This window comes from Portunus trituberculatus, chromosome 25, assembly GCF_017591435.1.
Source record: "Portunus trituberculatus isolate SZX2019 chromosome 25, ASM1759143v1, whole genome shotgun sequence".
Classification (NCBI taxonomy): Eukaryota; Metazoa; Arthropoda; class Malacostraca; order Decapoda; family Portunidae; genus Portunus; species Portunus trituberculatus.
This window is the reverse complement of record NC_059279.1, coordinates 15,660,847-15,675,024: the sequence shown is the minus strand read 5'-3', so window position 1 is coordinate 15,675,024 and position 14,178 is coordinate 15,660,847. Positions and strand designations below refer to the sequence as shown.

Below are 14,178 nucleotides of genomic sequence, written 5' to 3'. Positions count from 1 at the left end.
TCACCCAGCCAGCCTTCTCCTTTACGGAGCGAGCTTAGAGCTCATAGACCGATCTTCGGTCTATGAGCAAGGAAAGCAAGGCCACAACCTCTCGAGTTATCCCGTACCTAATTACTGCTAGGTGAACAGGGGTTATACACATTAAGAGGCTTGCCCATTTGCCTCGCCGCGCCCGGAACTCGAACCCGAGCCTTCTCGGTTATGAGCAGAGTGTGCTAACCACTACACTAAGTGTGTGTGTGTGTGTGTGTGTGTGTGTGTGTGTGTGTGTGTGTGTGTGTGTGTGTGTGTTTTAGTACACAAATGAAATAAATATATAGGTAAATAATCGGTGCAAGCTATAGTGATACAGATAAAGAAGAAAAAAAAATAAAAAACGAGCAGGCAGGACTGTTACCTAGTCTAGGTTAATGTACCGTAGATGAATAACACATGTTATTGTTGCACATGCCAAATATCATGTGAGCACGTTATTTACCTGGAAATCATTAGTTTTTATCTACGCATACCCGATTCTCCCCTACCTCCGACTCTTTCCCTTCATAGCATAAAATGCAACCACACTATGGTTATATAAATAGGATATGTCTTTTCTTTTTTAATTAGACAGCTTGCAATCACAGTAGTTATTTTTTTGCGTTTGTGCAACAGATATCACATGCAGGCACGAGTGGATGTAACTCCACCGGGGTAGATAACTGTGTCCGCTTCTGAATCAAACGTGTGCGTCTTCGTGGGATCGAGTGAGCTAGCTTCCCTAGAATTACTCAGAAGCGTATGAAAAGCTCTCTTGAGACTGGTGAAAGAGTAATAGAATACCAATAGTCCTTATATATATATATATATATATATATATAAAAAAATCTAATAAGAGTGGTTCAGAGGAATATAAGACACTTCACTCGAGTCTCATCAAATGAACAAGAGGCAACGTGCATCGGATTGAGGTTTACAGAGAGTGGGACTTCAGATGAGGAAAGGTTTCCAAGCCACAGCAGAAGGAATCACGTGCTCTCTTTGCAGGAATAAACAACCGTGGGGACGTACTGTACAATGTTCCATCATCCTAGTGAACACAAAACTGTCTGAAACTCTGAATGCGCTGCGTCTCCTTTAGCGTGATGAAAAGTAGGAAAACCCTCTCGTCAATTGAACTCGAGTAATTGGGTTAAAAAACAAAAAAAGAAAACATGTCCATAAGTGTAGCTATACAGCAACTTGAACGGAAGTCACAAGTGTGTGTCATATAACTAAGGATATTACACTTTAGGAAGAAAAATATATCCGAGTGTAAAGGAAGATAACATTTACGCAATACTGAGTGTTAACTACAATACTTCCACGTTCCAGAAACATGATAAAAATGTTTTATCTTTTCTTAGCTTGAACACTGTGAAGAATAGGCTGTGATTTTGATTTTAAGATAAGAAAATTAGTGGTTATATCACTGAAGCCATGTGGATTGTGTGCAGTGAAGATCTCAAGTGACGTAAAAAAAACCGTGACAGCAGTGGTTGGCGAGTAAGTATTCCTTGTGTTTCTTTTTTTCATTTAAAGATAAAGAAAAAAAATACTTTGAGAAAACAAAATGCGTAACTATTGTACATTAGAAATCCACAATCAATGCCATCACCTGCACTTTTCGATCGTAACCTCTCTCTCTCTCTCTCTCTCTCTCTCTCTCTGACATAGGCACAGCAGTCAATCCTAACACACAAGACATTTCAAAACTCCCTATAGCGGCTTGCACGGTGGTAGCCTCAGCATGTGACGGTTAAGATTCGTGTAATGCTATTCTTACTTTTTTTAATCGGCTCATAACAGCTCAGTACATCATATTTAAGTATTTCAAGAGTGCAAGTAATAGTTTAATCTGAAAAAAGAACCCTGATGTAATTATGGCCTTTATCATACATACTTCTATCGCGCACCCTTTCACCGCTACAATCAACACGCATGCGCCTCTACTAAATGGGTATCCTCTAAAATTAGCACTGATGGCACGACCGCCTACAGCACCAGACTGTATGTATAATACTGTATCTGTAGCACAGCTCGCTATATACAGTAAAGAAATAGATCTCATACATACACGACTAGGTAGTGTGCACGTAGCTGGCATCTCGTACTAAAGTAAGACCCGGTGGTTGCATTAGTAATTGCATTTATCTCCCGCTCACCACCACCGCCACCACCACCGTCATTACTTGCTTCTCAAAACAAGCAAGGTGCATTCTTCTCTGCATATGCTGGTCAACATTTTTCTTGGTGCATAATGGTAACTTTCTGAAGAGCTAATAATCTTTTGTGTACCTCAGACCAACCCTCCGGGGAAAGATAAGATGATCGAGCCCAATTAATTATAGAGCTGTGGGCGGTATGGATGCTTACTTTGGCAAATCCACACTCTAATAAACCAAATAGTTAATGCTTTGTAGTCGAATTAAATAGATCTAGGATTCTTAACTCCAGTAGTTTCTAATAGCATTTAAAGGAAAATATGCTCATGTAATGAAGAGTATAAAAAGAGAATGTGAGAAAAAAAATGTAAGTAAAACACTGGTCATTATTAGTAGAGAGAGAGAGAGAGAGAGAGAGAGAGAGAGAGAGAGAGAGAGAGAGAGAGAGAGAGAGAGAGAGAGAGAGAGAGAGAGAGAGAGAGAGAGAGAGAGAGAGAGAGAGAGAGAGAGAATAATTTCGTGTTATGCATTGAATTTAACAGAAAGATACTCAGGAAGAGAATATGAAGGATGAACAAATTGTAACATAATTTCTTCCATTTTTTTTTCTAACAGTCAAAGATTCTATCTCCCATTTATTACTCCCAAATGTTGTAAGTAAGCATTGTGCAGTGTTGATTTTTGGCCCAGCATTTGTTTGAAAACCTAAATGACAACTCTAATTATGCATTTTCTAACACTTCCTAGGAACTTCCACCTTGTGTATTTTCACTTTCGTATGAAACTTGTATTTGAAAATCCATTCATCATTAAATGGATTAATGTTTTGTTTTATAAAACATAATTCGTCCTTTCCTTATTTTCATTTAGGTACTCTGTATCATAAATATCAAATAACATCTCAAAACGTTTATGATACAGCGGTACACTTGAAACATGAACTCATTTAGCAATAATACTATTGTGATTCATGAGAGAATCTTGCATAAGGTATGTTTCCTTATTCGAACTAAACCTTTTAACAAAATCCACAACTACGTGTATTTTTGACAAATAAGTTGGTAACTAAGAAATTTGATAGGAAATTCCCCTTCTTGAATTATCTTGTGCAGAATCTACAAAGTTATCTGAAAGTGACGTGTGCTGTTTATGATTAACCAAACATCAGAATAAGCCAATAAGGCCCAAATTATTGTGTGGGCCAACTTATGTGGTAATGTACTGCATTAACCTCTTCAATACTGGGGCAGTTTTGCTTTGAGATTTGTGTATGTACTGTACCTTAGACGATTTTATTTACATTAGGAAGAGTTTACGGAGGTCAAACGATTAATGGTCATAGTCTTCACTATTTCAATCCACACATAAGTTTTTGAAGATGTATAAAATCGCTAAATATCAATCAGAATAAATATGAAAACATCATGGTACTGAAGGGATTAAATGCATACAATAACACATACATTTTTTTTTTAACACCGTGATCATCCTATTCCTATCTTTTTTTCTTTTTCATATTCATGTTTCTCATGACGTTGTGTGAGACTGGGAGGAAGGCTGCATAGGCTTCAAATGTGGTGTGGGAGCATTGAGTCTGGTGAAGGACAAAACACGTAGGTTTTTTTTTTTTTTTTTATATTTTGTACGGATGGGAAGGAGGTGGTCATACAATTTACTTAAGTAAGGAAAACATGCAACATGCAGTTCCTTTCATAGCATTATACAATTAGATATGTTCCTAATAAGGATAGTCAAGGTTGTGAGCACGATACCTCAAATCTCAATAATACTGTACTTGGCGCGCGCCGCCACACCGCTGCCAGCCACACGCTCACACAACTCCAACTCCATTTCGTGTCCTCACTAGCCCTAGCTTATATCTCAGCACTCCTCAGAATCACACCTCTGCTGACTCACAACACACAACACACCAGTGTAATTTGGATGGCTGCAGGGTGATGCTATTGTGAGATGTGTGAGCGTATACCTTCGGCGGTGCAGGATGAGGGCCGGGTGGCTGCTGGTGGCTAGGTGAAGCCCTCACAGCTGATTCAGTGCACTGAGGGGCGTGTTCCGGTCACCACGCCAGCCAGGATGGTGCCTACTAATCTACTGCCTCTATCGACCCTCTCCATTCCCGTCCTCTATAGAAAGAGATAAGTTAGTACAAAGATCATCCTTGCAGTGGCATCCTGGCAGACTTCCTGGCGCTACCTCCCGCCCTTCTCTGTCTATATTGCAAGCTTGTGTAGGATGATCCGCAGCACACTGCTGGCCAGGACACGCCATTTCTGTAAATGTAAGTATTTGTATTACTTTTCATTTCATACATTATTACTGACATGCTTTTCCAGGAATTCTTTAAGTTACCGACACTACAGGAATCCGAGGTTGCCTGCTAATCAATAACTGCAGTGTATGGTGGCTTGGAAAATGCATAGGTTTGAATGCAGCTTATACGCACACAAGTGATACTCGCGCCCTACGTAAACATAATAGGTGCATGCAGTATTGCGACTATGAGTTTCTTGAGGAGGGGGTACTTAGTAATGGTACCGAGTAAAATCGTTGTCTCGCTGCCAGGCAAAACTACACCTTGAACTCCTCCCGCCTCGCGTCTCACTCCTCAGTCCTCACTGCAGGGCAGGTACAGGACTCCCTCACAGATACTCAGTCACTTCACAGATACTCAGTCACTTTTTATGTTAACAAACATTATGTTTTGTGTCTTGGTACCTGCCTGCCAGCGCCACACACTCAAGGTTTGATTTTGCTTACGTATCACAGTACTGCATTTGTATGTCTGTGTTAATATACTACATTATTCTCGACATGAGACGGCAGGAAATATATGTTGATAGTAATGACCATCATCAAAATGCAAAATACAGCTAGGAAGCCTAGTACACTGACACACTGAACTGAACAAAGGCGAGACCCGATTGACTGAGAAACATTACTTCGTTAACCTGAAGTTATGCCACTTTATTATTATTATTATTATTATCATTATTATTATCATTATTATTATTATTATTATTATTATTATTATTATTATTGTTATTATTATTTACGGTAACTGTGCTGTTTCAGGACACATGCGTAGTCTTCAGTGTACGAGCTCATGCCTTTCCAACACACATTGACCAATCTATAATAGATCACTTAAATTTTAAGCTTTACATTAAAAAAAAAAAAAAAAAAAAAAAAAATCCAAAGTCCTTTTGAAGATTTACACGTAAAGTTACTGTATGTGCGTGTCTTGAGTTATAGTCATATAGTTAGCTTTTTTATAGTTATAGTCATGGCTCTTTTTATATAAGAGTTATTCTAGAATGAAAATTTTAGGCATGCATTTATAATTTGCAATAATTTATTCCACATTTTGGTTATGCTAATACGAATTCAGTATTGTATATCATTATCTTAAAGTTTAGTCCACCCTTTGATTATGATAGCGAGTAAGTCTTTGGGTTTGAGTGTTATCCTGGGAAGTGCTTGCAGCGCTGCGCTGCTCGGCACGGCGACTGTGCTGCAACGGTCACCCCGGCAGGCATTGTTCACTAGTTAAACACACACACACACACACACACACACACACACACACACACACACACACACACACACACACACACACACACACACACACACCTAGGTAAATACAACTAAGTAAATAGTAAATGCACACACTAGAGTTGTTGAAATGTAATTAGTTAAAAAAGAAAAAAAAAAGTGTGAACCATTTTACTGTGAAATAAGTCTTAACACAGTCTGATCACACATTTATTACTAAAATAGCTCACTATTCCTGAATTTTTAAGCAAGAATGACATTGAAAATTTTCAGCTGTAGTAGGTATTACTGTTCCATGTATCAGTGCCATAACTTAAATATATATATGATTTTGTTCAGTACTATAATGCTTTCCCATTATAAATATGTTAACATTTAGGAATCTTACACATGACAGTTTTACTATTCACACTTTTGTAATATTTATTGTATGTTTGCAGATGTGGCTGGAGAAGGGAGGAGACATATAGTGCTGATAAACTGTGTCTGCCTTACTCTATTCTTTATCAAGGTTGCCCTCTTGGACTACAGCTGTGATTATGTGAGTATCATTTCTGATGCACACTTTGACCACTCCCATGGAACAGATTGGGGTCATTGATTTATACCCCACGTATGCTAATGAAGCATTGGTATAATTAATATCTTCTGAACTGTGCACTGTCCTATGATGTGGCTGGCTGATTCCATGGAACCTTTTCATGGCCATTTTATTAAGGATACACAGCATCTCTGTGTGTGTGTGTGTGTGTGTGTGTGTTTACCTAGTTGTATTGTACAGGATTTGAGCAAGGGGCTCATAGTATCCTGTCTCCACGTCTCCATTTATCCAATTTTTCTTTAAAGCTATGCATATTATGTGCTGTAATAACTTTATCACTCAATGCATTCTAGTTTCCCACTGTTCTATGTGGAAAACTGTATTTTCCAATATCCTTCACACACTGCCTCATCCTAATCTTCTTTACATGTCCTCTTGTCCTTGTATGTGTGTGTGTGTGTGTGTGTGTGTGTGTGTGTGTGTGTGTGTGTGTGTGTGTGTGTGTGTGTGTAGGGTGTGTGGGGTGTAGTCAGACTTATTACCATAGTATTTACTAAGGAAACATACATCTTTAATTAACACTGACATAACACTTAAGTTATGTTGAATAAAGACAAAATACTTTTTAGAAATATTGTAGTACTAGGAAAAATTTTGCAAATATGGGTGCTTCAATACTTGACAGTGATGCAACACTGCTGTATTATGTTGTGCTGTAACATTTCCAGTAGGTTGTATGTTTATCTTGGGTTTCATCATATAACATATAGAAGAGTAAAGGTTAATTTTATATTTTCCTACCTGTAGATGTCTCCTGCTGGTATGCCTGTCAACTTGAGTGCCATCCATCTGAACCAGTATCTGATAGAGGAAGCGGACTTCTGTCACCGGCACTCCAACCTTAGCTTCATTGTATATATTCACTCTTCACTGGGGAAAGTTGAAAAGAGACAGGAGACCCGCCTGACCTGGGCATCAGCTGGACTGTATGACTCCAGTGTGAGGATGGCCGTGGTGTTTATGGTGGGCTTGGCAAAAACCAAGGAGGAAGAGATCATCCTGCGGGAGGAAAGCCATCGTTATCAGGACATTGTGCAGGTTTGTGAGGTCTTATTTAGCTTTGTGAAGATACAACAAGTCAATAGATGGGATGTGACAATATGTTCATGATAGGCAAATAAAAAAAATATAGAATGATGAAGTCAAATAATGAAAGAAGACTTATGGGTAGATGTTCTCTTTTCATAATTATAAAATACTACAGCATTACACAACTTCTCATAATGCATTCCATTGATGGATCATTTTATTTGGAAAGTTTTTTTGTCATTCTTATTTTCTTTATCTCGTTTCAGTGTGATATTTGTTCTTTCTGAGACTGATCTTGCTCACTTTTCCTGCAGGGTAATTACACTGACACTTACCACATGCTGAGCTACAAGGGCCTGGCATCCCTCAACTGGGTCACAAAGCACTGCTCCCATGTGCCCTGGACCATACATGCAGATGATGATGTCCTCATTGATATATTTCTCCTTAAAAAGTTCTTAGAAAACAATGGTACTCAGAATAGTCTTTTCTGTTACCCCTGGGAGAACTCCCCCGTGAGGAGGTATGGGAAGTGGTGTGTGCGGCAGAATGAATACGAAGACAACATATATCCCACCTACTGTGCGGGCGGAGCGTGGGTTGTAGCAACGTCTTTGGCACCCAAACTCCTGGAGGCGGCCACTAGGGTTCCGGTGCTGTGGGTGGATGACGTGTACCTCACCGGCATACTGTCCAAGAATGCCGGAATCCCAGTGGCTGGTGACTTGAGAAATAGTGTTAGGAGGAATGGTATTGATAAAGGAGACTTAGGAAAGACAATGATATGGTTTGAAACAAGAAAACCAAGAACAATATGGTGGTATAAGTTATTAAGTTTTCACAGTTATGTGCCAACAATAGACATTTAATTAAATGTATTTGTATATACTTTATGTATGGAAGTACAACTAACTTATTTTACCCTCTTCTTGCCAGTATTTTAAATCGACTTCAAAGTACATATTGTGTGCATTTATGGGATTACTACGGTGTAACATTAAAATATTTTTTTAAATGTTGTTTCTTTTGTACAAATTTATAGTTCATCAGTATTTTGATTAGATTCTGTTGTAGAGAGGAAACAATAGGACCAGTGAACCAAAGTATTATACACAATGTACTGTTTCACAACTCTGTACACTGTTCTATATTTACTATGTAACATTTTGTTTTTACATTATACATCCATGTAACAATGTATTACATTGTACAATCATGTAACATTATTTTAACATTGTACATCTTTGTACATATGATTATTTTATTATTTTACAGCAATGTAAATTTTTACAGACAAACTTTTATCATGAAAATAAAACAATTACATGACAAATCTGAAGACTTTTAAAAAAATGCAGACATGATCATACCTGGTCTTGTAGAATAATAAGTGACTGGGGTAGCATCTTGAAATGTGCACATGCATTAGAGATTATTATATGGGTAAGGAACACACACACACACACACACACACACACACACACGCCCGGTAGCTCAGTGGTTAGAGCGCTGGCTTCATAAGCCAGAGGACCAGGGTTCGATTCCCCGGCCTGATGGAGATATTTGAGTGTGTCTCTCCTTTCACGTGTAGCTCCTGTTCACCTAGCAGTGAGTAGGTACGGGATGTAAATCGAGGAGTTGTGACCTTGTTGTTCCGGTATGTGATGTGTGCCTGGTCTCAGGCCTATCCGAAGATCGGAAATAATGAGCTCTGAGCTCGTTCCGTAGGGTAACGTCTGGCTGTCTCGTCAGAGACTGCAGCAGATCAATCAAACACACACACACACACACACACACACATTAGGAAGCATCAAAAGTGATGCTTAAAGAAAGAAAAAAAAATTGCAACAAAGAATTGACTTGTCCTGTAGAATGCAAACAAAAGAAATGATGCCACTACAATTTTGAAAAGTAAGGATTTTTGACGATCACTAAAAAGAAAATGTTTGTGCTTGACATCGCAATGTTCTATTCTGTAGGCGACACGAGTTTTGAGAGCAGAAGTGGCTTGCAATCCCTACGTGAGGGATGAGGATGACTTGCTTGTTTCATCTCTGCAGCAGATAGATGGTTGGCAAATACTGCAGGGGGAGATTGTAAAGATGAATTGACGAGAGAGAGAGAGAGAATAGTGACGAATAGCTCCGTCAATTCATTATACTAAACAAGTGTGTCATCCTGAATAAGTAGATACTCATACATATTTGATAAGTACAAAGTGTCGCGGAAATAAGTGAGGCAACACAAAACTAGTGAGCGCTGACTTTTTTTAAACCTCTTTACTACAGATGTACTCTCCGTACACACACACACACACACACACACACACACACACACACACACACACACACACACACAGTCCTACCCGAAGATCAGTCGGTCTATAAGCTCTGAGCTCGCTCCTGCAGGGGAAAGGCTGGCTGGGTGACTGGCAGGCGATCGTGAATACACACACACACACACACACACACACACACACACACACACACACACACACACAGATAGATAGATAGATAGATAGATGATTTATTGACTACAGAAACAGATACGTAAAAAAATACATAAAAAATCCACAGACAAGTGAAATACTGTAGTCCACAAAAATATCAAGTCACTCAAATAGCAATTATATCAACCTGAAAGCTCCCATAAAAATTCCCGTGAATAGAAAAATTACCAAACTTACATAGCCTATTCAATTCCATACCTATACTCATTCTTAACATGTAAAATACACATATCCAAAATAGTTAACTAACTTTATCATTCATATGTTTGCAGTACGTTGTATAATATCTCACAAACTGTTTCATTTTGAAGAAAGAAAGAAAGAAAGAGAGAAAAAAAAGAGAAACGCTTTGCATTCACAAATTCCTTAAAAAATGTGTGTGTGTGTGTGTGTGTGTGTGTGTGTGTGCGCGCAAGTTCGTCGTAATGCAATGATACCATGTCATAATAATTTCTTCTCTCTTATTCTCTGGTCTGGTGAGGCGGCGGCGTATATATGACTCAGTTATTGCGGCCTTATCATTCACGAGGGCTACTGGCTAACCGAGCTGGCAACGCGGCACATTCACCCACGCCTCCCTGCGATCAGTAGACAGGGCGCATAGCATCTTCTTCCTATTAGTCTGCTTTTTCAGTACAGAAGTCAATGCAACAGACAAACTGGTAAACTCCGGAACTTTCTGCCTGCTTCTGTACCCTCCTATGAACTCGGTGAAGGAGGTGGTTTAAAGACATTTATCCTGCAATTTGACTCCACTTTCAACTCTGTTCGGGGAAAAATAAGATCACCGTGCGAGTTTTTATATAAGAGGGGAAAGGCGGCCAAGGACAACAAAAACAATAAAAAAGATCCACGCATTGTTGTGTACATACATAAAGATAGATAAATAATCAATCAATTAACAAATAAAAGCGCAGGAGAGGAACAGGGCAGATCATGTGCATCGGATAACTAGAACTAAATATTTACAAAAATACACGTAACAAAACATCTTATAAATCTTATGGTAGATCAAAATGAATATCGGAAGACAAATAAAACTCATAGTAGATACTCAAAGTGCAGTAATATGGAGGGAATTGTGCTGGATGAATATATGTACTGCTATATAGAACAGTCACGTATATGTAATATGTAAACAGGCACTGCACATCATAACAGTAGGTATAGATGCTATGAGAAAATATACGACGGAACAGGAAGGATGTGAACGGCTGGGCAGGACTAAGGACAAAGCATAGGACAGCGTAAGGGAAGGCAAATGCAAGGGAGGGCAGAATGAAGCAAGACACGGTAAGGCAAGGGAAAGGAAGGCAAGGACAGAGGAGGTTAATACAAAGCAGAATGTAACGTGGCAACAATGGAACAAACATATGACAGGACAGGAAGACAGGAAACACTAACACAATAGGAGGAAAGAGGGGCAGCGCAGAGTGAAACGCGACAAATAGCAGAGAAAAGCAAGCCAGAGGAGGACAGGAAGGATGAGGAGGAGAGATATAGTTAACAATGCCGTGTAGTGTCGTGATAGTGAATGTTGTAATAAGAATACCTTTGGCAACAGACAACAGGCAACAGAGACACTGAGTTCAAGAAAGTGGCAATTGAGATGATAAGGATGGAGGTGTTAGTGGACTGAATTAAAGTGACATGCGGGGAATTTGCATTACTACCAAATTCTCTTATGTAAGATTCAATAATTCCTTCAGGTTTTGCTCTCTTTTATTGCTGACAACACTTTTAAGCTCCTGAGTGGACGGCATTACTATGTCTGACAATAAGTAACAGTCTTATGAATACAGGAAACGTACAACCGGGTGTCACGGATCGAGGCCAGTTTGTGTTATGTTGAAAAGTGACAACCAGCATGAGTGTCCTTTGACCTTTGACTGCCTTGGCTTTCATATCCTGGTGCAAGCTAATATAATCGTTGCGGCAGACACCATTCTTAGATATCAGAGCACGTATCCAGTGACATTAAATTCTCCTATGGACTATTTCTAAGGCTCCACGGATGATTTGTCGGGTTTTCGAGGGCGTTTTTTCGATCATTGCTGAACTTAATGATCATGCAAACGTCCCTCAAAATCTCCATACTTAGTAAAGCGTGTTAAAAATGACAACAATAGGACGTCTAAATGTTTGAGAAAAGAGTATTTCAAGACTATAATGCCGGGAGTTCAGTAAAGTCGTCTGCATTTATTCTCATGATTACAAGTGACACGCCAACAGTTAACATTAGCACACTTCGCCCAATGCTGTTGTACGTGTCAGTTTACATGTTAGAATATTAGATAATGCTACATGCGTTTCTGACATTTTGGTCTGTGCTGCGGTGGTACTTTATTGCCTTCGCTGTAAATGCGCGCCCGATCTGAGTCAGAGGCGTTACGTGGCGCAGGCAGGAAGAGGAGGGGCGGCGGGGCGGTGTGGGGCGAGCGAGCTAAGGTATGATACTCCTCTCATATTTATCCAGGACTTCATTCCTTAAGCATTCATTCAACACTCCACACTCAACAGTAACGGTATCTCCTCCCTGTGTGTGTGTGTGTGTGTGTGTGTGTGTGTGTGTCCCGCTCTATATAGCACTTTATATCCTTAACCGCATTGGTGTTACCGCCTCCACCCTCTCCTTTCACCCACATGCCCGCATCATGTGGCCTCCCCGCTCACCACCGCTGTCTGTGTTGCGCTTATGAAGTCAAGAATCACACGGAAGGCAGTTCTAGTAGAGGAGAAACCTTGATAAGACGTAATGTAATCAAAGTACAACTAAAAATATGGATATTTAGCCACGATCGCCAAGAACTGGAATACTCTAAAAAGAATAAGCTGTTGTATGAAATTGTTGATCTCTATTAAGTGTTCTAAAAACCTATCGTGTGTCGGAAACCTCTTATCATAAATAATAGGATAGGATAACAAACCTCACACTTACATGAAATATAATTGATGGTGAGACGACTCTACTATATTATAATGCCGGTGCAACATTTTTATTTTATTTTATAATATTTGCTTTTACTCTGCGCATTTGGAAGAAGTTTTGTGTGTTGTATAATGTCAGTGAATAATTACCGTTGCTTGGTGGCGATAGCTGCACTGATGACAGTCTTCCATATCCTACATCAAGCAGACTCATTCGTGCTGCTTCTGTGTCTCCTGCGTCTGTCCTTTCAAGCGGCATCGACACACCAAGTATTAAGAATGTAAAAATCATACATTATAAAAATTTCAATCACCAGGACTAAATAGTTGCAGTTGTAGTTGTAGTTGCAGTTATGATGGTATTTACCTTTAACTTATTTAAACAACACTGATTCTAGTCATCACCGCCCGTGTGATCGCGTTTTGTTTCCATTACGTTCTGGATTCATCTAAACTTTACAGCCAGTGTTCCTTTACTTTACTGTAATTAATGTTTAGGTTGTAATATTTTATCAGGTCCGTAATATATATTCTGTATCAAGCAAGGACATCGTTAAAATGGCAAAAAAAAAAAAAAAAAAAAAAGCACCGTAGCTCCCTCTAACATGACAGCGTTCTCTCAGCACGGGTACATTAAGAGACGCGAGTAGTGTGTGGCCCTAGGAATGCTAGATATGTATGTGGGTGAGAGAAAAGGAGGAAGCAAGTTGCGGTAGAAAGGACTATACAAAAGACAACTTAAGGGAGAAGTTTCAGTAGGATACACATGAAAATAGAGCAGTTGTGAAGATTGGTGAGGATCAGCAACAATCTCTTATTACTTTTTTTTTTTTTTTATTTATTTTTTTTACGTTATGGCCTAAAGCGCCTGTAGGTATATTTGAAGACTTTATGCATGGGAAGCGCTGTTCAGCTTCCGCCCATTAGTGGCGCAGGTAATTCTATTTATAGTAGTACCAATATTAGAGCCCATATCACCACCCAAGGTGTAACCACCTAGAACCTGGGTATCATGGTGACATGTCGGTAACTTTAAACCACTCGACAATTGGTATAACTTCAAAGTGGTATGTGGTGGGGATTCGAACCAACGCGTGAACGTCCGTCCGATCCCACTCTCACCACCTTATCCACTACAATAATACTAAAATTCGGGGTTCGGGGACAGAGCTCGAGCGTGCGAGTGAGGGAATCAGCAATATATATATATATATATATATATATATATATATATATATATATATATATATATATATATATATATATATATATATATATATATATATAGAGAGAGAGAGAGAGAGAGAGAGAGAGAGAGAGAGAGAGAGAGAGAGAGAGAGAGAGAGAGAGAGAAATTA

General features: G+C 39.2%; 1 protein-coding gene across 2 annotated transcripts; it reads left to right on the top strand.

Annotated features, from left to right (window-relative positions):
- Positions 1-3,825: 3,825 nt before the first annotated feature.
- LOC123508805 (beta-1,3-galactosyltransferase 2-like) lies at positions 3,826-8,398 on the top strand. Of its 2 annotated transcripts, none has more exons than XM_045262719.1 (4): positions 3,826-4,479; positions 6,194-6,294; positions 7,102-7,392; positions 7,698-8,398. In XM_045262719.1, exons 1-4 carry the CDS (start codon positions 4,434-4,436, stop codon positions 8,250-8,252), a joined length of 993 nt encoding a protein of 330 aa, XP_045118654.1. In that variant the 5' UTR covers positions 3,826-4,433; the 3' UTR covers positions 8,253-8,398. The 2 variants fall into 2 exon arrangements, with proteins under 2 accessions (XP_045118654.1, XP_045118655.1); XM_045262720.1 differs by lacking the exon at positions 3,826-4,479 and adding an exon at positions 4,753-4,942.
- The last annotated feature ends 5,780 nt before the right edge of the window (positions 8,399-14,178 follow it).

What these genes read in the sequence shown, in the direction of transcription:
- LOC123508805 (XM_045262719.1), top strand. Translation starts at nt 4,434, where the DNA reads ATGATCCGCAGCACACTGCTGGCCAGGACACGCCATTTCTGTAAAT. An exon ending in GACACGCCATTTCTGTAAAT is followed by an intron (nt 4,480 to 6,193) that starts GTAAGTATTTGT and finishes GTATGTTTGCAG; the next exon opens with ATGTGGCTGGAGAAGGGAGG. An exon ending in GTTATCAGGACATTGTGCAG is followed by an intron (nt 7,393 to 7,697) that starts GTTTGTGAGGTC and finishes CTTTTCCTGCAG; the next exon opens with GGTAATTACACTGACACTTA.